Genomic DNA, 22,751 nt, shown 5'->3' with positions numbered 1-22,751 from the left:
GTGTGCGTGTGTGTGCATGTGTGCGTGTGTGTGTTCATGTGTGTGTTATTTATAGTGGTGTGCACGGGTAGTCGGATACCCATGCAACCTGTGAGGACCTCGGGTAGACGGGTACAGAATAGTACCTGAAAACCTGAAGTCGCTGATGGCATCATGTACAGTGCACATGTACAAATTCATGTAGTACTCCCCATTTCTATCTAGTGTGTAATGGAAGGGTGCATTGTGGTGTCACCATGGAAACATTACCCAATAGGGTATCCGTGCAAACCGTGGAAAACTACCCAAACCCGATAGCTGAAGAAAAGTCTACCTGACTCGGCCCTAGATATTCATCTCTCCGTGCATGGTAAAGGCCTGCAATAAGTCCCTGGGTAGACACATTGGTGAAGGTCCAGAACATGTGCGTCAATTTGGGCCCGGGAGCATATGTGGTCCCGCCCACATTTTGGATGCATGAAATCAGACTGTTTTTCACATGAACAAACAGTTTTATTCACAAGTGCTGTACACTGTACTTGTTGTGAACCATCTGGTTCTCTCAAGTATCAGAAACGAACGACCACATGGCACGAGGACAACTATTTAATCTTGACAGTACATTTCCCTTCGATCAACTAATGATAATGAATAACTAACACTAAAACCACCCAGTAGTTATAGCGTGAACATGACAGCGTATACGAGAAAAGCATACACATACAACATACAACTACAGCGCGCACAGCAAACCGCACCCAGCGCCTGTAGCGTATACCACGTCGTAAACACCAGCAGTACGGCGGAGTCGGGATACAAATGCATTGAAACGAACACAATGTCAAAAGCGAGAAGGCCTTTCACTCTTGAGAACTTGTGGTTTCGCAACAGTACTAACGAATTGTTACTGCACATCAAGCTGAACATGCACTGCCCCATGTACTGGGTCTTTCCTTTTGCCCATGCGTGTTTACACGGAGGCGGTCTAGAAAATGAGATAAGAGTGTCGACACATGGCATATGGGCGCGTCCACGGATAGTGGACATTATAAAAATCTTCAAGTTATTCCGAACTTTCCAGAGTTGGACTTTTCACGCTGTGTGTGTGCAGTGGTTAACAGTTTTACCACACAGAGCACTATGGTCTGTGCATACAGTTATGTACCACTACCAGTCTACTTGATACCCACACTATCATGCTACATGAATCACGTGGCACAAATCCACAGACTTTTCACGTGCACATACATGCAGTCAGGGAAAGTGAGCTTTGTGTTTGAGAAGGAAATTAATTATTTTATTTTTGGGCATGGAATAGACCGCCTCATCTTTGCTGCAACAATGAGTCCACAACTGACAAGTGAGAAAACAGCAAACAGCTTCTGGATCGAAAACGTTCAGATCCTTTATTGTTGAGAGCCTTGAATGGAAGAGCCGTGCCCTTGGTTCAAATATTCTGCTCTCTTCTCCAATTGAGCAACGTCCGAAATGTCCATACATTAATTGTCTATGCCCGATGGAGGCCAAGATTTTCGGAAACATTCAGAGAACTCGCATCTGTCTTCTCCATCTCCAGACTTTGCTCTCCAGAGATCTGATAATAGAATCAGCCTGGTCGGCATTAGCTGCTTCTTCTTTGTTTGTCGCAGAAACAGCAGCGCTCACTTCTGACTGGCCTGTGCCGCCACTTCTCCAGTAGATTACCAAGGTTCTCAGCCCGAGACCGAACACATGGAGGTCAGGCATGGTTCCATCCTCACTCACGAGATATATCTTCGAGGCCGCTCATAACACCCTAGTACGTACTATCGGTCGCCAATTCATTTGAAGTAGCATTAGCACAATTGCTTTAAAACACTCTTTTGACCATTTTTTAGCTGCATGCTATGATATTGCAGAGAGTGTGTTGCTTAAAATCACCTTTCCTCAAATCTCCTCACCACAAATTATATATTTTTGTTTGCGTTTCCCATCTCTTGTTGTTGCAAATACAGACCAGCCGTTCAATGTCATGATCATTGCGACCTTCCGCGACGAGATTAAGAGAGAGGATCATGGAAAACTTGCTGCAAAGCTTGCCACAAGCTATAGTAGTGTCGAGAAGGAGTTTGGTGATAAACTCCACTTTCGAGGACGCTTTGCTATCAATGCCACCATCAATGACGCAGACTTCGATCGCCTGAGAGTAAAACTTTCTGAGGTCTGCAGAGATATCTTGAGCGTAAGTAAAACTGTAAACCAGATTTCAATTACTACTAGTGGAGAAACTAGGGGATAGTAAAGGGATCAGGAAAGATAAAGTGTGATAGAGAGAGGCAAAGATGCAAAGATGGAAAGATGGAGAGAAAGAGGGAGAAGGATAAAGAGAAAGATAATGAGAACGAGAAAGAGAAAGAGAAAAAACAAGAGAGAAGAGAATGAGAGAAAGAGAGGCAGAAAGAGATGAAGAGAAAGATGGACAGAACGATGGAGAGAAAGAGTTAGGGAGACAGAGAGTGAGAGTGGGAGTTAAAGAGAGACGGAGATAGAACTGCAATGCACACTAGTGGAGTTCTTTCGAAAATCGGCACCAGAACACAACCCCAGTCAGGCCCAGACAACACCGAATTGCGAAAATGAGAAACAGTTTAAAAGATGCGTTGCTCGAAGAAGCCAGCCAGCCGCTGCATGCCGTACCAGCACGATGGTGCACGCCCGCACACAGCCAGAATCAATGCACGTGTGGTAGCAGCGCAGGGGAAAGCAAAAGGGTTCGACATTCGGGTTGTCATTCAGCCGGCTCAAAGTCCCAATCTAAACTTCGACGACTTGGTATTCTTCCACAGCCTGCAGGCAGACTTGTCACTTGTGACGAAGGAAACCAGAAAGAAGCTTCTGCAAGCTGTGGAAACATGTTGGCATGAATACCCAGTTGCCAAGATGAGGAGCATTTGGCTGTGTCTGTATGCCTCTTTCCATCACGGCATTCTGGAGAGTGCCAGAGACAACAACTACCAGCGCCACTTTGGAGGTCGTCAAGCTCACAGTTCTGGCAAAGAACTTGGCGATCTCCATGATTAATTAGTGTCTTGGCAACTTTTAAAGGCTGCGGAACAATAACGAAAGTCAGCGAGGATGCAGACTCAATGTCATCATGGAGTGAGTCGTCATCAGATTCAGAAGAAGAGTGAAGCTCGACTACTTTGAAACGAGCTGTGTGACATCTGTAAATAACTAATCTCTCATAAGCTGCTGTGTTTTCCACTTTTCAAAGTGTGTTTGTAGCCATAACATGCTTATGACTGAACTGTAAATATGCAAGGAAGTTTTGCATGCGGAGGAAGTACGTCATTAGTGGATTGGGTTCGTTCTCAGTGACGTATACATACGTCATTAACGATAAAAGGTTTAATCATGTTTGTGAACAGAGAGTACTTTACCCACTGTGTTGATATGCATGTTCAGAAATCTTGCAAGCAACCCAAAGTGCTCGGGAAGGCAGAGGAAATACTGGCACAACTGCATGACAACATCCAAGCGCCATTCTCAACAAGTCGGGAGTTTTCTCGACAGCTTTGTGCTGCTAGCCACGTAGAGTATGATGACAATGCAGACAGCATCAACACCGAACAAATCCGTCGATATCGCAAGATCCTCAATGCGTATGGCCTGGTATGTACATACTCTGCAGATCGAGTAATTTCAATTTGCTTGCAGTAGATGTATTTCATGTTATGATGTATGTCATGTACCTCATGTACATCTCTTAGGGGTCGTTGCAAAAGTGTTTTATCGTCCCTGAAATGAACATCGCTCATTTCTTACTCGGACACCCTCCACTCCCTTTGAAAGGAACGCAGCTTGCTATGCTGGATGATGAAAATTGCATGCATGTATATGTAGTCATGTACATATGTATAGTATCGGTCGACTTGTGTTTTTTCCAGATTTTTTGGAAACTGGCACCCTAACTTTTTCGTGTCTTCCGCACATAGTTGTAGATATCGTGAAAACAACAGTACATCCGGCATGGTGTGACCCGTGCAATTACTCCTTGCCACATTTGAGGGCAGAAAGACCCAAGAACAGGGAAATAAAAATTCAGCCAGGTTTACAAAATTTGGAGAGGTATGCATGGCAAAGTATGTGGAGAAGCAGATCCCAAACACATATTCTTGAAATTTAAAGTGGATTTTTGATCCTCAATTCGGCCCAAATCGAACTTTCAAAAGCCAGCGGGACAGTTTCCAATGAATGGACTGTAGTGTCGGTCGACTTGCGATTTTTGCCCCCTCCCCCCCCCCCCCCCCACCCCCTCCAACGAACGATGCTTGTTTCAGGGTCGACAAAAAAAAACTTTTGCAACGACCCCTAAAGTGGATTTGTTCTTATCCGTTGGTTTGAGGGAAAGATGCAACCGGTTCCATTTGTTCCTTCTTTTTTTCAAGCCCATATCTAGAACACTATGATGCCCATCCTGCCATTAGCTGTAGTTTATTATCTATTATTCAGTGGTAGACCAGCTATACACCGATACTAGTAGGTGTAAGGCTGTTGGAAACTTCAAGATGAAGTGAAAATTGTGGAACGGGTTTAGTGTGTTGCTGTGCACAATATGGCTAGCTGGGGCTTGACAGCAGGGGACATCACCTACAGATTGCTGGTTTTAGGCTCATAAAGAAATTATTGACAAACGGGTGCATTGTGCTTTGCACCTTTGATGGATTGATCTTCAACAGTGAGTTTCTATGAGGATGTGCTGCATAGTCCTGCTTTAGCTGGCACCAGAGGGTTGCATTTGTGTCCATGAGAGGATACGGCACTTATTTCTGCGCAGCTCAAGCCAGGGCATCTGTACTCGTTTCCCTTACATCCATTTCTTTAAAACTTAGGATGGTTCATTTAACAGTTTCGCATTGTCTCTCAATGTGGGGTCAGGGGAAGTGTGCTGTCATGACGCGTCGATGATTGGCTGGTTGACTTGCTTTGTTTTATTTTATTTTGGAGGTTTTTGGCCTTTTTATTATCCATCTGTCTGCGCATGCGTGTGGAATGTGTGTGCATCCATGTTTGGGCATGTACCGTGCGTCGGCTTACAACTATGTGTGTTGCCATGTGTATGTATTTGCATATCGTGTTTTTGTTTCTAGATTGTTTCTTTCTCATCCCCTGAGCTGGACGACATCATCGTTAACCGACCCAACTGGTTGCTCTCCACGGTCATTGGTCTCATTCTCGCACCACCTGGGCTTGACGATGAAGATATGCTGCACTTCATAGATGGTGTTGCGAAGGTCCAGGAAGTCCTTGGCAAGCTTAACAGCTGCGAGGGAGCAGAAGGTCAGGGCCCCCTGCTGCTGCAGATGGTGATACAACTAGGTGTGTTGCTGCAGGAGAAAGAAAGGATCCTGGCACCCAGCCGTCTTCCGACCGCTGACAACTGCCTCGGCTCACTGGCCAAGAAAGATTCATCATCTCAGTCGGCGTGCGCAGGAGTCTCTTTCACGACTCAGCACTGCTTCTCCACTGCTCTTGTTATCCGGCTACAGACAGAGCTGTACGCCTATTTCCACGAGCTTCACGGCATTCCTGCTGAGCTCTGGAAGAATCTGGTGGTAGTGGCTCCAGTCCATTCCCCAGCCCGTGGTTGCATCTCCGTCACGGACAGCCTGCGCCAAGCCGTCGCTGTTGTCCATGCGCCAGTTGAAGATACGCTAGATGGCTATTGTCTGCTGGCTCTGTTGCGCATGGTGTTTGATAGGCTGGCAGCACAGTATAGCCCGGGCACTAATTACTCCACGAGCATCCTCAGCTCCGCTTCCATTCGTCAGCACATCCACGAGCCAAGTACCAAGTTTGATTTCGCTGTGTACGATGCAGAGCAAGTCAGATCATCTGTAGCAACACAGGGTCATCTCTCCACTAGCCACCGTTACGTCGATCGTGCCCCGCTTCTTCTCAAATGGCCAGTTAACCATGCTTCACTGCTCTCTGCACAGTCCTTTGAGTCCGTCCGAGAAAGCCTTGGTGAGTCCGACCTGCCTGCACTGGCCACCTGCCTGGGCCTTACATCATCATCTTCATCACGTGGGCACAGTAATCATCTACACGCTGCAGCAGCATTGGTCCACAGCTGGGCAGTAACCGACTACCATCACACATCGACCAAGCTTCACCAGCTGCTAGTGAAATCACCGAACGCCCAGCGCTTTGCAAAGATCTGCAAGGTGCTACGGCAGCATGAAGAACTGGTGAGTGTGATCGCCTGTTGCATACCCCCCTCTCTCTCTGTCTCTCTCAGTCTCCCTCAGTCTCTTCCTCTCTCTGTCTATCTCTTTCTCTCTCTCAGTGTCTCTGTCTCTCTGTGTCTCTCTGTCTCTCTCTGCCTCTCTCTCTTTCTCTCAGTCTCTCTGTACTTCACCCCCCCCCTCCCCCCCCCCCCCCTCTCTGCCTATGTCTATCTGTTGATGTATGCAAGTTGTTCCACCATTTTACTCAACAAAACATCTGTCACCTTCCATTCACACATTGACAATTCACAATGCTTTCTCAGCCGTGTTATTCTTCTTTATTTGACTCTCAGTGGTGTGGATGATATTGACACTAACTGATGTTGATATCAGAGCCATGTTTGGTGCTTGTTTGTATCCTTGTTACTCTCCGCACTGCAGCTGGCCACCGATTTCCCGGACATATTCCGGAAGCGTCGGGTGCAAGTCGTCGAGCCGGTCTCCGCCGGAGCTACTTCCTCCACTGTTCCACCAGACTTGTCAGAGAGCGTTCTTTCGAGCAGCCAGTCACACTCTGATCAAGCCAGTCCATCCACTGCCGCTCGGCAAGATGATGCTGGTAAAGTTGAATGTTCTCAATACACCATGTGTGCTCCCTGTATGCTAGTGTTAGTTTACTTGTGTGCAAATGTCTACTTCACACTATCTTGCAACACAACTTGATCTATGGGCTTGCTCAGGTCCCAAAGAGAACTTCTGTTTGCATGGGATTCTATACGAAAAAAAAGAATAATTTCCTCTGTGGATAATGAACACGTGACTGGTTTGGTATGTGTGTTATGCTTACCTTTATGATTTGATACCCATTCCTATAATCGAATATTTCTGCACAGAGACATGGATAGTTTCTTTAAAATTCAGTTTTCTGTTCTTTCCTGTTGAATGTTCCAGGCAATGCTGAGCATCACGCTGCTGATGGAAGCTGTGGAATTTTCCTATCCACTTCCCCACTGTAAGTTCTACGCATGCATTGCTCAACAATGAAGTATAGAACAGTTGAATCAGTCCTAGGTAACATTCAGTGAAATGTACTGCACCATTTCCAACATAATGCGTCAGGCCGGCCCAGTGAGTGAGTTCTCTGACCATGATTGTGCAATGACAGGTATAGATGTATCATGATCAAGTCTTGACTTGAAGAGGATTGCTTCAACTGTGCTGTACACCACAGTGAGTTGGGAACACGAGGTGTGGAAAACAGGGCAACATTGATGCAGAAGGTGGGTTTTCACCTTTGCCCATAAAATTATACTGAAATTGGTGGATCCTACTTTTTCTCTCCATCCGTAAAGAAGCGGCAGCTGACGTCTTTCATGTGGTCTGGTCATGTTGTCTTTTCCTGTGGTTTTTTCATGTGGTATTTTCATGTGGCGGTGTCGTCATCCCTAGAAACCAGAAAGGTCTTATTGAGCTGTGTAGTTCCCAGATCCTCTTTAAAACACCCTTCCCTATTTGAAGTACATAATCAGAAGAAAGTAAAGATCGCAGATACGCAACAAAACCGGCTATGCAATTGTGTTGAGAAACACAACCAGTTTAGGAAGTTTTGCTTGTACAAGGCCACCACCATGCCTGAGATACCAGGGTGGCAGATATAGCACGTGACAGCGAGGGTGACTTAGTAAGTATCACAAGCAATGCCTGACAAGGTGCAAACTTCATTAGCTGCATCTATGTTACCCTCACTTCGAATACAGTGTAGTGAGTAGCCACTTGACAGTGGTTGTCAGAGCAATTAACTGCATGTAAAGTGCTTCACGCTTGCATCACAGCATTTGTTAGCAGAGTACACGCTCACTGGTGTCAGCACTGGTCTTGAACTCAGAACCTTGCGATTGGCAGGAAAGTCCACACCACTCGGCCAAAGTACTGGTCAGTAGGCAGTGGCAATAATTTCCTTACACTGCTCGCTTAATGACATGTTTTGAAAATTATCAATTCAGCAGGAAATTGTGGTGAGTGCATGCCTAAAGCCTGGTGTCAGGTAAAGTGTGTGAAGAGACCTGCGGGCAGAATTGTAGGCAGTAGTGTAGGCGTGTAGGCAGAAGTGTAGGCAGTTGTGTAGGCAGTAGTGTAGACAGAAGTGTGGGTAGAATTGTTGGCAGTTGTGCGGGAAAGTAGTGTATGCAGTAGTGTAGGCAGTAGTGTAGGCGGTAGTGCGGGCAGTAGTGTAGGCAGTAGTGTAGGCAGTAGTGTGGGCAGTAGTGTAGGCAGTAGTGTAGGCAGTAGTGTAGGCGGTAGTGTGGTTAGAATTGTCGGCAGTTGTTCGGGAAGTTGTGCAGGCTGCACTGAGGACTGAAGGCAGTTGTGTAGGCAGTAGTGTAGGCAGTAGTGTAGGCAGTAGTGTAGGCAGTAGTGTAGGCAGTAGTGTAGGCAGTAGTGTAGGCAGTAGTGTAGGCAGTAGTGTAGGCAGTAGTGTAGGCAGTAGTGTAGGCAGTAGTGTAGGCAGTAGTGTAGGCAGTAGTGTAGGCAGTAGTGTAGGCAGTAGTGTGGGCAGTAGTGTGGGCAGTAGTGTAGGCAGTAGTGTAGGCAGTAGTGTAGGCAGTAGTGTAGGCAGTAGTGTAGGCAGTAGTGTGGGCAGTAGTGTAGTCGGTAGTGTGGTTAGAATTGTCGGCAGTTGTTCGGGAAGTTGTGCAGGCTGCACTGAGGACTGAAGGCAGTTGTGTAGGCAGTAGTGTAGGCAGTAGTGTAGGCAGTAGTGTAGGCAGTAGTGTAGGCAGTAGTGTAGGCAGTAGTGTAGGCAGTAGTGTAGGCAGTAGTGTAGGCAGTAGTGTAGGCAGTAGTGTAGGCAGTAGTGTAGGCAGTAGTGTGGGCAGTAGTGTAGTCGGTAGTGTGGTTAGAATTGTCGGCAGTTGTTCGGGAAGTTGTGCAGGCTGCACTGAGGACTGAAGGCAGTTGTGTAGGCAGTAGTGTAGGCAGTAGTGTAGGCAGTAGTGTAGGCAGTAGTGTAGGCAGTAGTGTAGGCAGTAGTGTAGGCAGTAGTGTAGGCAGTAGTGTGGGCAGTAGTGTGGGCAGTAGTGTAGGCAGTAGTGTAGGCAGTAGTGTAGGCAGTAGTGTAGGCAGTAGTGTAGGCAGTAGTGTAGGCAGTAGTGTAGGCAGTAGTGTGGGCAGTAGTGTAGTCGGTAGTGTGGTTAGAATTGTCGGCAGTTGTTCGGGAAGTTGTGCAGGCTGCACTGAGGACTGAAGGCAGTTGTGTAGGCAGTAGTGTAGGCAGTAGTGTAGGCAGTAGTGTAGGCAGTAGTGTAGGCAGTAGTGTAGGCAGTAGTGTAGGCAGTAGTGTAGGCAGTAGTGTGGGCAGTAGTGTGGGCAGTAGTGTAGGCAGTAGTGTAGGCAGTAGTGTAGGCAGTAGTGTAGGCAGTAGTGTAGGCAGTAGTGTGGGCAGTAGTGTAGGCGGTAGTGTGGTTAGAATTGTCGGCAGTTGTTCGGGAAGTAGTGCAGGCAGCACTGAGGACTGAAGGCAGTTGTGTAGGCAGTTGTGTAGGCAGTAGTGTAGGCAGTTGTGTAGGCAGTAGTGTAGGCAGTTGTGTAGGCAGTTGTGTAGGCAGTAGTGTAGGCAGTAGTGTAGGCAGTAGTGTAGGCAGTTGTGTAGGCAGTAGTGTAGGCAGTTGTGTAGGCAGTTGTGTAGGCAGTACTGTAGGCAGTTGTGTAGGCAGTAGTGTAGGCAGTTGTGTAGGCAGTAGTGTAGGCAGTAGTGTAGGCAGTAGTGTAGGCAGTTGTGTAGGCAGTTGTGTAGGCAGTACTGTAGGCAGTTGTGTAGGCAGTAGTGTAGGCAGTTGTGTAGGCAGTACTGCCTACACAACTGCCTACAGTACTGTAGGCAGTTGTGCAGTAGTGCAGACAGGACTGAGGAGGAGGGCGGGCAGGACTGAGGAGGGCGGGCAGGACTGAGGAGGGCGGGCAGGACTGAGGAAGGCGGGCAGGACTGAGAAGGGCGGGCAGGACTGAGGAGGGCGGGCAGGACTGAGGAGGGCAGGCAGGACTAAGAAGGGCGGGCAGGACTTAGCAGCGCGGGAGGGAGTGTGTGATGGAGTGACGGCAGGAGTGAGGCCAGGAGTGTCATCAAGAATGCCAGCAGAGAAGTGAGGGGAGGAGTATGAGGGTGGTTAGGAGTGTGGGCATGGGTCTGAATGTGCAGAGAAGTGTTGGCAGGGGAGTGTGGGCAGAGTGTACACTGTTCTTCTGAAAGGGGGTCTCCTGGGGAAGCTAGGTCCGCTCACACTATGGCCAGTGACTGTGTGGGTGCACTAACCACGGATGGCATAATGTCAGCCAGTAAACACATATCCGTGAACCTGGAGCCATGGTAGAGAAGTGTGGGCAGGAGAGTGTGGGCAGGGAGTGTGGGCAGGGGAGTGTGGGCAGGGGAGTGTGGACAGGGGAGTGTGGGCAGGGGAGTGTGGGCAGGGGAGTGTGGGCAGGGGAGTGTGGGCAGGGGAGTGTGGGCAGGGGAGTGTGGGCAGGGGAGTGTGGGCAGGGAGTGTGGACAGGGGAGTGTGGGCAGGGGAGTGTGGGCAGGGGAGTGTGGGCAGGGGAGTGTGGGCAGGGGAGTGTGGGCAGGGGAGTGTGGGTAGAGAAGTGTGGGCAAGGGAGTGTGGGCAGAGAAGTGTCGGCAGAGAAGTGTGGGCAGGGGAGTGTGGGCAGGGGAGTGTGGGCAAGAGAGTGTGGGTAGGAAGTGTGGGCAGGGGAGTGTGGGCAGGGGAGTGTGGACAGGGGAGTGTGGGCAGGGGAGTGTGGGCAGGGGAGAGTGGGTAGAGAAGTGTGGGCAAGGGAGTGTGGGCAGAGAAGTGTGGGCAGAGAAGTGTGGGCAGGGAAGTGTGGGCAAGGGAGTGTGGGCAAGGGAGTGTGGGTAGGGAGTGTGGGCAGGGAATGTGGGCAGGGGAGTGTGGGCAGGGGAGTGTGGGCAGGGAGTGTGGGCAGGGGAGTGTGGGCAGGGGAGTGTGGGCAGGGGAGTGTGGGCAGGGAGTGTGGGCAGGGGAGTGTGGGCAGGGGAGTGTGGGCAGGGGAGTGTGGGCAGGGGAGTATGGGTAAGGAGTGTGGGTAGGGAGTGTGGGCAGGGGAGTGTGGGCAGGGGAGTGTTGGGCAGGGGAGTGTGGGCAGGGGAGTGTGGGCAGGGGAGTGTGGGCAGGGAGTGTGAGCAGAGGAGTGTGAGCAGGGGAGTGTGGGCAGGGGAGTGTGGGCAGGGGAGTGTGGGCAGGGGAGTGTGGGCAGGGGAGTGTGGGCAGGGGAGTGTGGGCAGGGGAGTGTGGGCAGGGGAGTGTGGGCAGGGGAGTGTGAGCAGGGGAGTGTGGGCAGGGGAGTGTGGGCAGGGGAGTGTGGACAGAGAAGTGTGGGCAGGGGAGTGTGGGCAGGGGAGTGTGGGCAGGGAGTGTGGGCAGGGGAGTGTGGGCAGGGGAGTGTGGGTAGGGAGTGTGGGTAGGGAGTGTGGGCAGGGGAGTGTGGGCAGGGGAGTGTTGGGCAGGGGAGTGTGGGCAGGGGAGTGTGGGCAGGGGAGTGTGGGCAGGGGAGTGTGGGCAGGGAGTGTGGGCAGAGGAGTGTGGGCAGGGGAGTGTGGGCAGGGGAGTGTGGGCAGGGGAGTGTGGGCAGGGAGTGGGGGCAGGGGAGTGTGGGCAGAGAAGTGTGGGCAGGGAGTGTGGGCAGGGAAGTGTGGGCAGAGAAGTGTGGGCAGGGGAGTGTGGACAGGGGAGTGTGGGCAGGGGAGTGTGGGCAGGGGAGTGTGGGCAGGGGAGTGTGGGCAGGGGAGTGTGGGCAGGGGAGTGTGGGCAGGGGAGTGTGGGCAGGGGAGTGTGAGCAGGGGAGTGTGGGCAGGGGAGTGTGGGCAGGGGAGTGTGGGCAGAGAAGTGTGGGCAGGGGAGTGTGGGCAGGGGAGTGTGGGCAGGGAGTGTGGGCAGGGAAGTGTGGGCATGGGAGTGTGGGCAGAGGAGTATGGGCAGAGAAATGTGGGCAGAGAAGGGTGGGCAGGGAGTGTGGGCAGGGAGTGTGGGCAGGTGGAGTTTGGGCAGAGTAGTGTGGGCAGCGAGTGTGGGCAGGGAGTGTGGGCAGGGGGAGTGTGGTTGGGGGAGTGTGGGCAGAGAAGTGTTGGCAGGGAGAGTTGGCTGCGAGTGTGGGCAAGGGCAACGTGGGCAAAGTGTGCAGACAGGAATGTGGGCAGGAGTTTGGGCGTAGGCAAGAGTATGAGCAGGAATGTGTGCAGGAGTGCGGCTAGTAATGTGGGCATATACATGTGTGTGTGCAAGTATCGAATTATGTCATCAAATGATTAGAATTGTTCCATGTTTGTTCGTTTTGAATGTGTTCGTGAGTTTGTATGTATGTGTGTGTGTGTGTGAGTGTATTTGTGTGTGTGTGTGTGTGTGTGTGTGTGTGTGTGTGTGTGTGTGTGTGTGTGTGTGCTGAGCGTTGGCTCATGGAATGCTCGCTCTGTTGTGGAGAGTGATGGACCAGTTCTAGCGGCAGCCGTGAGAGGAATCGTTTCCGATGATAAGCCAGATCCATAGCTGCTGGAGATGGCTCTCTCGTACATGGTCCCGCTCGTCGTTCTATATTGTCGGCCCCGTAGTGGGAAAACGTGACCATAATGGCAGTGTTTACCAGGACCAGGACCAGGTGTGTGTGTGTGCGTGTGTGTGTGTGTGCGTGTGCGTGTGCGTGTGCGTGTGCGTGTGTGTGTGTGTGTGTGCGTGTGTGTGTGTGTGTGTGTGCGTGTGCGTGTGCGTGTGTGTGTGTGTGTGTGTGCGTGTGCGTGTGTATCAACAGCCATGGCATGTGGTCAACGGACGAACGCATTGCAAACCTGTATGAGGAGAATGAAGCGGAGCTCTCTGAACAAACAGGTTAGTTTTTTCCTTTTAACATAATACTGCTCTCTTTATCCTGTTCTCATCTATCTGCACTCAACTGCCCTTCAATTTGAGTGCTGTTACCATTGTTGTCTTAGTCTGTCTGTATGCTATATACATACACGAAAACATACAAAAATACATACCTTCTTGTCTACCTTCTTGCTCTACATACACTGGCTTATACTTCATTCCATACTCACCCTCATGCAATTGGCCATCTACATAAGTGGTGGATATTGTTCGATATTCACCGCTTATATTCACCACTTTTCGATACGTACTGTAAAGAGAGCAGTACTCGGTGCTGAGCTTAATTTCTCCTCAGTCAGCGCACCGGAGATGGCGAGTGCCGTAGAAAATTTCTACGCTAACTTCCGCACACAGGACTTTTCTGAGTACAAATTAAATCGGCATGTGACCAGGTGGTGACAAGTCATCAGCCAGCGAGCAAACAATGTTTTTTACGCTCGGCATGTCCATGGATTGCGGATCGAGTGGCAGGCAAGGAATTTCGTTTGTACTCAGAAATGTTCTGAATATGGACGTTGGCGTAGAACTTTTCTAGGGCACACAACAGCTCCGGTGCGCTGCCTGAAAAGAAAATATGGGAGGGCACAATCGCTTAGATTGCTGTCTATTAACCGACTCCCGAGAATGATGCTTACAGATTGGTCAAATCTTCTCATCGAAACGGACGATGATTGGCCCACGTAAATCACAAGCGTGCTTTCCAAGGTGATTGGCTCGAGCGTGTTCTCCAAGGTGATTGGCTCGAGCGTGCTCTCCAAGGTGATCGGCCCGAGCGTGTTCTCCAAGGTGATTGGCTCGAGCGTGTTCTCCAAGGTCGTCGCGTCCCGCGCCACAGGCACCAGTACGTGTCCACGATCTGTCCTAACAAACTTGAACAAGATTCTGTCAAGAACACAGTCATCGCTCTCCGATTCATTCAAGACAATGCCAGTCGGTAGTGAAGTAACAACGACTTACGTTAGTTCTGCGTACATGTACATGTATGACCACCGTGACTCGTTTGTTGAGCTGTAGGGATGATAGGGTGAATATGGAGAGGCATAAGTCTATTAATAATAGATATTACATATAGACAGACATACAGGCAATAGTAACTGTTTTCTGATGATCGCTTAGTGCGTGAAACTCAGAGTTAAAATACTTTCTTTGTCCTTTTATTGTCTGAACCGGCTCTGCCTCTCGGTATTGAGCACTCTCTTGGACAGCCTGGAACCTCTCTGTTTTAGAGACAGACATATTCATAAATAGGAACAGCAAACTAATTGAAGGACAGTGTTGACCGCAGATAGATGTGAACCGGATGACGAGAGAAGTCTAGAAATACTGACTGAGAACATAATTGTTTAAATAGAAAGAAGACAGTATGCGCGAGGATTGCAAGGATGGGTCACAATGCAGAACAGCACTGCTTCTTGAAACATGTGGGACGGTCAGATTAATTTTCATGGACCGCGCCAGGCGGAAAAAATCCTCGCGCCGAAGCACAGTGAGGGTAAAAACCAGGTGCATGTCCCCAATGGTGATTGTATGGCATCATGTAAGCAGGCAAATCACATCATAGGAAAAGTTTGAAAAGCAATATTTATGTGCATAGAAATGAAGGTTGGAAGGGCAGGGATACTGATGAGATTCAAACCTGATTGAGGAAGCCAGGAAAAGAAACAACGATAAAAAAAAGTCATCAGATGCCATAGTTGCGACCGAAAAATATTGCCCGAGAAATATTTTCTTGCCTACCTCGCTTCGCTTGCCTGTCCAGAAATTATTTTTTTAAACGTCCGGGCTTCGAAAGTGCTTGGCTTATGTTGAGTGGATGAGTCAATAGTGCGTGACTTATCACAAGTGTGTGGATTAACAGTCTGTGACTAATCATGAGTAGACAGATCACCAATCTCATTGCACACCTATCCCATAATTATGTGTATGCCTGGTGATGTAAAACAAACTGTATCATCTTGTCTTGAAATATGCTGGAGAAAAGAAAAGCATTGCAAGCACCGTGAATGCAAATACCACGCCAGGTACCTATGTGTAGGAGTATTGCAGCAATCTCGTTATTGTCAGATGTGAAAACTGTGCAAACATTCATAGCAAAGTCAACCAGAGTGTTCTGGCAGCATGCATTATGAGGCGAATGCACTACTTAAAAACTTGATGTCGATAAGGACATGTTTAACCGATAAAACAAGTCAAGAATAGTATAAGTGAGGCAGAGGTTACGAAACAAAAAGAAGAGAAGAATATAATGAATCTAAATGCAAAATTTCCTAATCAATTTTCATGACACACTCATCAGGGAAAGCTATTATCTCCTCGTCGGTTATTTAATAAAATTGACGAGCTGGCAGAGCTTCTAAGGGTGTTTGATCATTTGACGTAACAGGCACTTTGTCTGCAGAACATTTATACTGCCTTTGCTGCTTTGGTAGAAACAGTACCGGATCAAATTGCACATTGGCCTCAACAATATTATGATCACGTTCTTTTCTGCTTTTCAGAGACGTTCTTGGATAACCCATTCAAGCATGCCACCTTTATTGATGATATCCACATCTGGCTGCAATCACTAGGTGCTGCTGGCCTACGTAGCAAAGCACAGGGATACGGCTTCTTTACGGATTTTCCTCAGATGAAAAGGCTCATGATCACTGAGAAGTACAATGGTAACGAAGCCCACAACTGTGAGCTACTGGATATCATCATGGCACAGGAACGTGTTGGCTACATCAAGCTGTGCAAGATCGTCAAGGGTTATGGACAGTACACAACACGGCTTGAGCAGATGAACAGTTTGCTGACGGAGAGTGATCGAGTCTAATCAGGTCAGTGATCAGCACACTCCATTCTGATTACATCACCACTGCCGGTTGCCATGACAACTGCTTGAAAATTGTTTGGCCGCAGTGATAGCTTCCGCCTGATTGATGTAACACCTATGTGCAGATCGACTGCACCTCACTTCCTAAGTCACAACGACTTGCACCAGTCTTTTCGGCTAGTTTCCTGAAAGTCCTTTGCACGAGCGTTTCCCTCAGGACTTGGTGTTTATTTTGATTATCCCCTTTGCCCAGTCCTCTGTGAGCTTCAAAGTGTGTCCGCTGGATTGGTCTCATGTTCTGGAGATGTCGACATGAGCTGCAGTTTCTTCGTCAGCGATTTGCTGGTGATAACTCTTCACTAGGCGCTGTACTGTGCGAGAAATGAAATTCAAGCTTGCGAAGCACTTTTGCAGCTTTTCTATAACTCCCCGCGGTCAACCATTCTCGCACCAGACAGCTGGAAGTAAGCAGAAACTGTATTCTCCTTCGCTCTGAAATGCGAACATCCCGACCTTTTTTACGGACTGGAACAGAGTTTGCAGTGTTCGTTGGCGCCAGCTCCAGTGAAAAAGACTCAAACGAACCGATCGCAACTTCTGTGATGATTTGTGCTGCCATGTCGTCGGAAGCAATGCTCAATGGTTATGTTAGGATGGTGAATGGGTGCTTCCATGCCATATAACACGGGCAGAACACCGAAAAATCATCATATTAAGTGCAAAGATATGCGCCAATTTTAACTAGACGGACCAAGTATGCACTGAAGTGTGTTTAGTGCATGTGCGTGCGTGCGTGCGTGCGTGGTGTGGGTTATGTATGTGTGTGTATGTGTGTGTATGTGTGTGTGTGTATGTACGTGTGCGTGTGTGTGCATGTGTGTGTGCACGTGTGTGCGCGTGTGTTTTGTTTTCATTGTCTTTGTCGTTGGTGTTGGTGATTGTGTCACTGCCACCATCACCAACCGTGTACTGAAGTACACCTCATATTCGGGAGCAGTGTGGCCATTTCTGGCGGCTGTGAATAAATATAGTAGTGTGTGTGTGTGTGTGTGTGTGTTTGTGTGTGTAAGTATTTGGAAGTTGGACTAGTTTCGGCTCCACAATCCAGTGTGTCCTTACTATAATATCTTTCATGGCTGAGGTTGTTGGTATGTCTGTTGGCTCTGGGTTCCCAGTACTCAGTAGCCGAGGCTGGTTGGTAAAGTAACTCCGATTTCACTTCAAGGTACCAGTGCATCTAGTGTCTGCTTCTATCAAAGCAGCGTGCTGTATATACTGGTTACCCCAGCAAGTGTAGGGTGTGCATAGGTAACTGTCTTTGTCGTTTTATGCCGATGTACTCTGTGTGGTGTAGACCAGGTGTGTATTGGTGGTCAATTCACATGGCTTCGCCAGTTTTGTGGATTAGACAGTTATCTGGCGCAAGTCTTGATCTGTCTCATTCAGATCTTGTTCGCTATCGTTGTTATAAGAGAAAATCTGTGGGTGCACATCCGGTACATTTGCAGATTTTCGTGCTTCTCTTCTGATGGGCGTATACATGGTACATGGTACATGGTGTGTGTGCGTGCGCGCGTGTGTGTGTGTGTGTGTGTGTGTGTGTGTGTGTGTGTATAAATGGTGTGTACATGTATTTGTGTACACATGTGTATAAATGATGTGTACACTGTTGTGAATTCCAGCAGAAATCCAAGAGAGCTCGATACCGGGAAGGTAGAGCCGTGACACACTAGTCAGAACAACAGATGGCTTGATCAGTCACAACTTAAAGTTTCATGCCATCTCAGGCACTCATCAGGTGATATGAACATCAAGAAAAATAACCCACTATTTTTTTTAAAAGCCCAGTATGGCGGGACAAGGATAACAGAAAACGCTAGGGGCGTTATCAACTCATATCCGATTCAGTGTCATAGCCAGTAAGGATCGCGGTACTAAGGTGATAAAGGATAAAGGTGATAAAGGTGATAAAACTGAGCTGGCCTAGCTAGTGAGTTCCGCGGTGCAAATATGATGGTGACAAGGCGGCAGAGAGCTATCAACTGGCCCTACTGCCTGGAGGCAGGGTGCCGAGAAGATCATGTGTTGACAGCATGAATTTATTTTGATGTCGACATTTGGATATCAACTCTACCCCGCTTGTTGAGGCTCGATCTCCTGCCGGCAGTGATTATTCTCGCCTTCTCCTCGAGGCACAGGCTGCATCTTTTTGTTATGTTGCTGTAGGCCTTGGCCTTCTGAACCACTCGCCACTTGATGTCGTGCGTCTTGCCATTATCTTTTAATTCCCACACATGCTTTGAGAGGCCAGTGGATTTGCGATATCCAGGAAGCTTGATGGATGTCTTGTGGTTCCCGTATCGAAGCTTGAATGGAGGCTCCGTACTGCCAATGTAGGCTTTGGGCCCATTGCTGTGACCATCACTCGACACCTCCGCCGCGTAGACTATGCTGGTTGCTTGGCACGCTCCGTTGAGAGGGCACTGGTCCTTGCGACGGCAGTTGCACGGCTTGTCCGGTTCCTGGACGCACAATTGACGCTTATTGTGGCCACTGATAATGTGGGCCATATTCGGCAAACAGGAGTAGCTCACCTTCACATTGAAGCGGTTGAAGATTTTGTTCATTTTGGACCCCTTAGGAAAATGCTTGTCGATCAGCCGGAGAAAGGTGCCGGCGATGTTGGTCCGGACACTCTTGGAGTATGGCGGGTTAAACCACACCACATTTCGTTTCCTTTTTCTTTTTTGCTTGCTGCCGTTCATTGCAGCAGGTGGCGTTGGGTCAATGTACTTGATGTTGGCAGGTAATCCGCTGGCTGCTAATGCATTGCGATATGCAGGGGCAGCATCGGCGAATACGCCGCTGTCGGCAGATATGCTTGAGACACGTTGAGCGATCATATCAGGGATGTTCCGTAGTATGGATGGTGGGTGATTGGACATGGCGTTGACGTAGAGAAGTGCGTCTCCAGGTTTACGATACGGCTGGAATTTCCCGGTGTCGAGGCATTAACTGTCGAAAGATTAACATCGATAGTGATTTTTAGATCATACTGCTTGAATACTTCGATAATGGACTTCCTCGTGCGGTCGGCAACTGGCCCTGGTGCATTTTTCAGCACGGCAAGGCCGTCGTCTCTGTAAAGTCCAATTCCGGCCTCATCGACGTGCACAGACAACTTGCTCAATAGGAAAGCACCAACGAGCTCACATATCTCTGCTCCATCGTACGATCCCATCGCCACGTCGAAGTTGCATTGTGCGTTGTTCTTTATCCATGGACGGCTGCCCTGGAACAGGAGTGACCTACGGGAGTGCATGATGATGTCGATGTCACTTTGGGTCAGTGCAGCAAACTGCTCAGCAAATGCCAGTGCAGACCGGAGGAGAGGCTCGGTGATGCTTGGATAAAAGTCAACAACGTCAAAGCAGATGAAGGAGTGGCTCTGCTTATTAGGTATGGCCTGGAACCACTTGAGCACAGCCGCGGTGTTCTTCCAGAGGTTCATGTTCTGACGTTCCACGATGCTCCTGATCACCTTGTCGAGGATCCCCTTGCTGAGTCGACCCATGTCAGGCTTGGCAGGATTTATCAATCGGCAGGGAAGGCTGCTCTCGAACCTTGGTTTATGATCCTTCATAGTAATAAAGGCCTCAGCTTTGGGTAGGGTCTCCATTCTATCATCGAGCTTAGCCTTGCGTGATAGATCCCTTGCCTCGTTATTAATCTCGTCGTAGGTAGATTCAGGTGCTAACTGGTAGTGCTTAGTAGTGTTATCTCGCAGCAGCTTCTCATACGGTTCGGTCTTGACCAGATACGTATTTCTTGTTTTATCCGCGCGGACGATGATGTCATCGGTAGAGTTGAAGTTCTTAGAGTCTTGCTTGAGTTTATCTTGGAAGGGATCGGAAACTGTACGAAATGAAACCTTTTCGACCATATCCAGCAGATCTTCTTCAAAATGCCTCATCTCCTCAACTTGCGGGGGGCATTTCCTGTATTTGAAGACGGGAGTGTCGTCCAAATCTGCTTCATCGGCTTGGTCGTCTTTCAGAAAGAACCTGAATCGGATATGAGTTGATAGCCCCTCTAGCGCTTTCTGTTATCCTTGTCCCGCCATACTGGGCTTTAAATAGTGGGTTATTTTTCTTGATGTTCATATCACCTGATGAGTGCCTGAGATGGCATGAAACTTAAAGTTGTGACTGATCAAGCCATCTGTTGTTCTGACTAGTGTAAATGATTTTGTGTACCCGTGTGTATAAATGATGTGTACATGTATTTGTGTACGTGTGTGTGTATAAATGGTGTGTACATCATGTATTTGTGTACACGTGTGTATAAATGGTGTGTACATCATGTATTTGTTTGTTTGTCACATACATGTTACAGGTGTCTACACTCTCTAACCAGGTTATCGTTGTCATGGTCACTGAGGACAGAGTCGGAACAGTGGCTGATGTTTCCTATCATCGATCATTAGTCATGCTGGCTAGAAATTTGCCATTGTGGCAATTTGTTGTTTACTATTTCACTTGCATTTGCCATGCATGTATGTATACCAATCCTTCACTTGTTTGCCTCAGTATTGAAGAGCACTATGTATTTGTGTTTGTGTTCACTACGGCCTTCACTCGTTTTTTTATTTTTTTATTGCATGTATGTGTGTGTTTGTGAGTGTATGTGTATGTGTATGTTGAATGTATGTGTGTGTGTGTGTGCGTGTGTGCGTTTGTTTGTGCATGTGCACTTCTTGCCGCCTGCAAAATTTCCCTAGCTATTTTGTAGCACAAAGTGCTTGTGTGTAATGTCATTTCACTTGCTCTTCTTCGTCATCAATGATGTCCATGTGTGTGTTTGGCCTGAAGTTCCCGTTCGGCTTGCTTTTAGTACTACAACGTAACAGAATACACTGTCATGGTTGTTTGCATGTTGAACAGTTCGACTTGTTTTTATCCATCATTTCTGATCACAACATGCTTTGTGCATTTCACTGCAGCTTCACTTGCTAGTCTCCATCATTGCCTCATGGAAATGTATGTGTGCGTGTGCGCATTGCGATGTCACTTGTTTTTTACTTTTATTTTTACATGACACAATTATTATGTTTATGAACTACAGCACTGCAGTTTCGCTTCTTATTTTTCTCATCATTAAAGCACAGAATTTGTTTGTGTTACCCACAGTTTCCCTCTTTTTTACCCATCATTGCAGACCCCAGTGACCTTTTTTGTCATTGTTATTCCCTTGCCAGCCTACATCACTACTGACCTGCAATATGATTGCGGGTGTGTGTGTGTGTGCAGTGATGTTTTCATTTGTTTTCTGTGACAGTTACACAACATGACGTGTTTGTGTACACTGCTGTTTCACTTGTATCATTTCTTATCACTACAGCACAGAATACGTGTGTGTGTGGGTGTGTGGACTGATCATGCACTTCATTACTTTTATCCATGATGTGAAATCACAGTGTGGTCTTTGGGCAGCTCATCACTGTTTTCATTGCTGTTTTCGTTGCTTTTTCACTGCCAGCTGTTTTCGTTGCTTTTCACTGCCAGCTGTTTTTGTTGCTTCTTCATTGCCAGCTGTCTTCGTTCCTTTTTCACTGCCAACTGTTTTCGTTGCCGTTTTTGTTGCTTTTCGCTTCTAGTATTCTATATGGTGGAGTCGGCAATGTATTTTCATGCTCTGCTGTTTTCTGTATCAGTAAGGAACCCACTTTGTCGGAACTGCACTTTACTTTGCATGCCTTCTTTTTTAATTACAGCACAGAATGTGTGTGTGTGTGTCTGCACTGATCTTGCACTTATTTTCCTTATCATTGCACAACATGATGCGTTTACACTTTACACCATGTACCACTGCTGCAATTGCCTTGCCGGATCATTACGTCATTACGTCATTACGTCATTACGGTACACAACTTGTTAGTGTACTGTGCACTGCACTTTCGCTATTTTCATCATCATTATTCGGAAGTCTTGTTTTTGTTATCCATACGGAGACCCGACCTTCACAGTGTGCCGTCTGCTGCTCAATGTGTTGTGCTGGATGCAATGTACATGTATGAGTGCGGTGAAGCATGTTACTGAGCTGTTTTCATGCCTGTGTGTGCACTGATGGTGACTATAGTTCAGCTAATTCTGATGTAAATCCGTTTTTCCATCACTCTCAAATAGAGTAGGGATATGCTGAAGGCTGACATTTGATAATGACAAAATTGGTCAGTGGAGAAACGACGTGGGGACAGAGAGATGGCTGACTATGTACTTCATGATAACAGGAATCAGAAATAGAGCATAATTGTTTAAAGATGACTGCATGTGTGAGAGAGTAGTTATGTACGAAGTGCCTGTTGTCCTGGTAACTAATCTCACGGAACAAGGACTTATCCTTAAGGCCGTACTAACTACATGATGATTGTATTACATGTGTGCTTAGGTGTTGCACTGCACCATGCATTTTACACACTACATAGTACAGTACATGTGTACTTAGGTGTTGCACTGCACCATGCATTTTACACACTACACAGTACAGTTTGTCACAGAAATAACTACTTGCCGTCATTCCATAATTATACAATACAATACATGATGACTGAACAGTCGTGGCCAAAGAAATCCAATTGGCCAACCCACGTGCCGAAAGCAGCACCAAGGCTCATGCGGCCGCTGCGGCCCTCGAAATCAGTTTTGGGAACGTGCATGATGTCATTGGAGTGCAATCGCAAAGCTACGTTTGACTTGCGGGTGGGATTTCTTTGGCCAGGACTGAAGTACATGTCACGCTAGTGCATAGACCTATTCC

General features: G+C 48.0%; 1 protein-coding gene across 1 annotated transcript in view; it reads left to right on the top strand.

Annotated features, from left to right (window-relative positions):
- LOC135829588 (uncharacterized) overlaps nucleotides 1-21,979 on the top strand; it is a 142,841-nt gene extending 120,862 nt beyond the window's left edge. Inside the window, exons 9-16 of the mRNA XM_065341979.1 lie at nucleotides 1,974-2,200; nucleotides 3,424-3,630; nucleotides 5,109-6,209; nucleotides 6,630-6,807; nucleotides 7,140-7,200; nucleotides 13,002-13,078; nucleotides 15,616-15,939; nucleotides 20,331-21,979. Coding sequence (XP_065198051.1) covers nucleotides 1,974-2,200; nucleotides 3,424-3,630; nucleotides 5,109-6,209; nucleotides 6,630-6,807; nucleotides 7,140-7,200; nucleotides 13,002-13,078; nucleotides 15,616-15,935 — 2,171 coding nt within the window. The 3' untranslated portion in view covers nucleotides 15,936-15,939; nucleotides 20,331-21,979. The remainder of the gene's footprint in view (nucleotides 1-1,973; nucleotides 2,201-3,423; nucleotides 3,631-5,108; nucleotides 6,210-6,629; nucleotides 6,808-7,139; nucleotides 7,201-13,001; nucleotides 13,079-15,615; nucleotides 15,940-20,330) is intronic.
- Nucleotides 21,980-22,751: the final 772 nt, after the last annotated feature.

Source organism: Sycon ciliatum, chromosome 13 (genome assembly GCF_964019385.1).
Source record: "Sycon ciliatum chromosome 13, ocSycCili1.1, whole genome shotgun sequence".
In the NCBI taxonomy this organism is placed as follows: Eukaryota; Metazoa; Porifera; class Calcarea; order Leucosolenida; family Sycettidae; genus Sycon; species Sycon ciliatum.
This window is presented reverse-complemented; position numbering and strand designations above follow the sequence as displayed.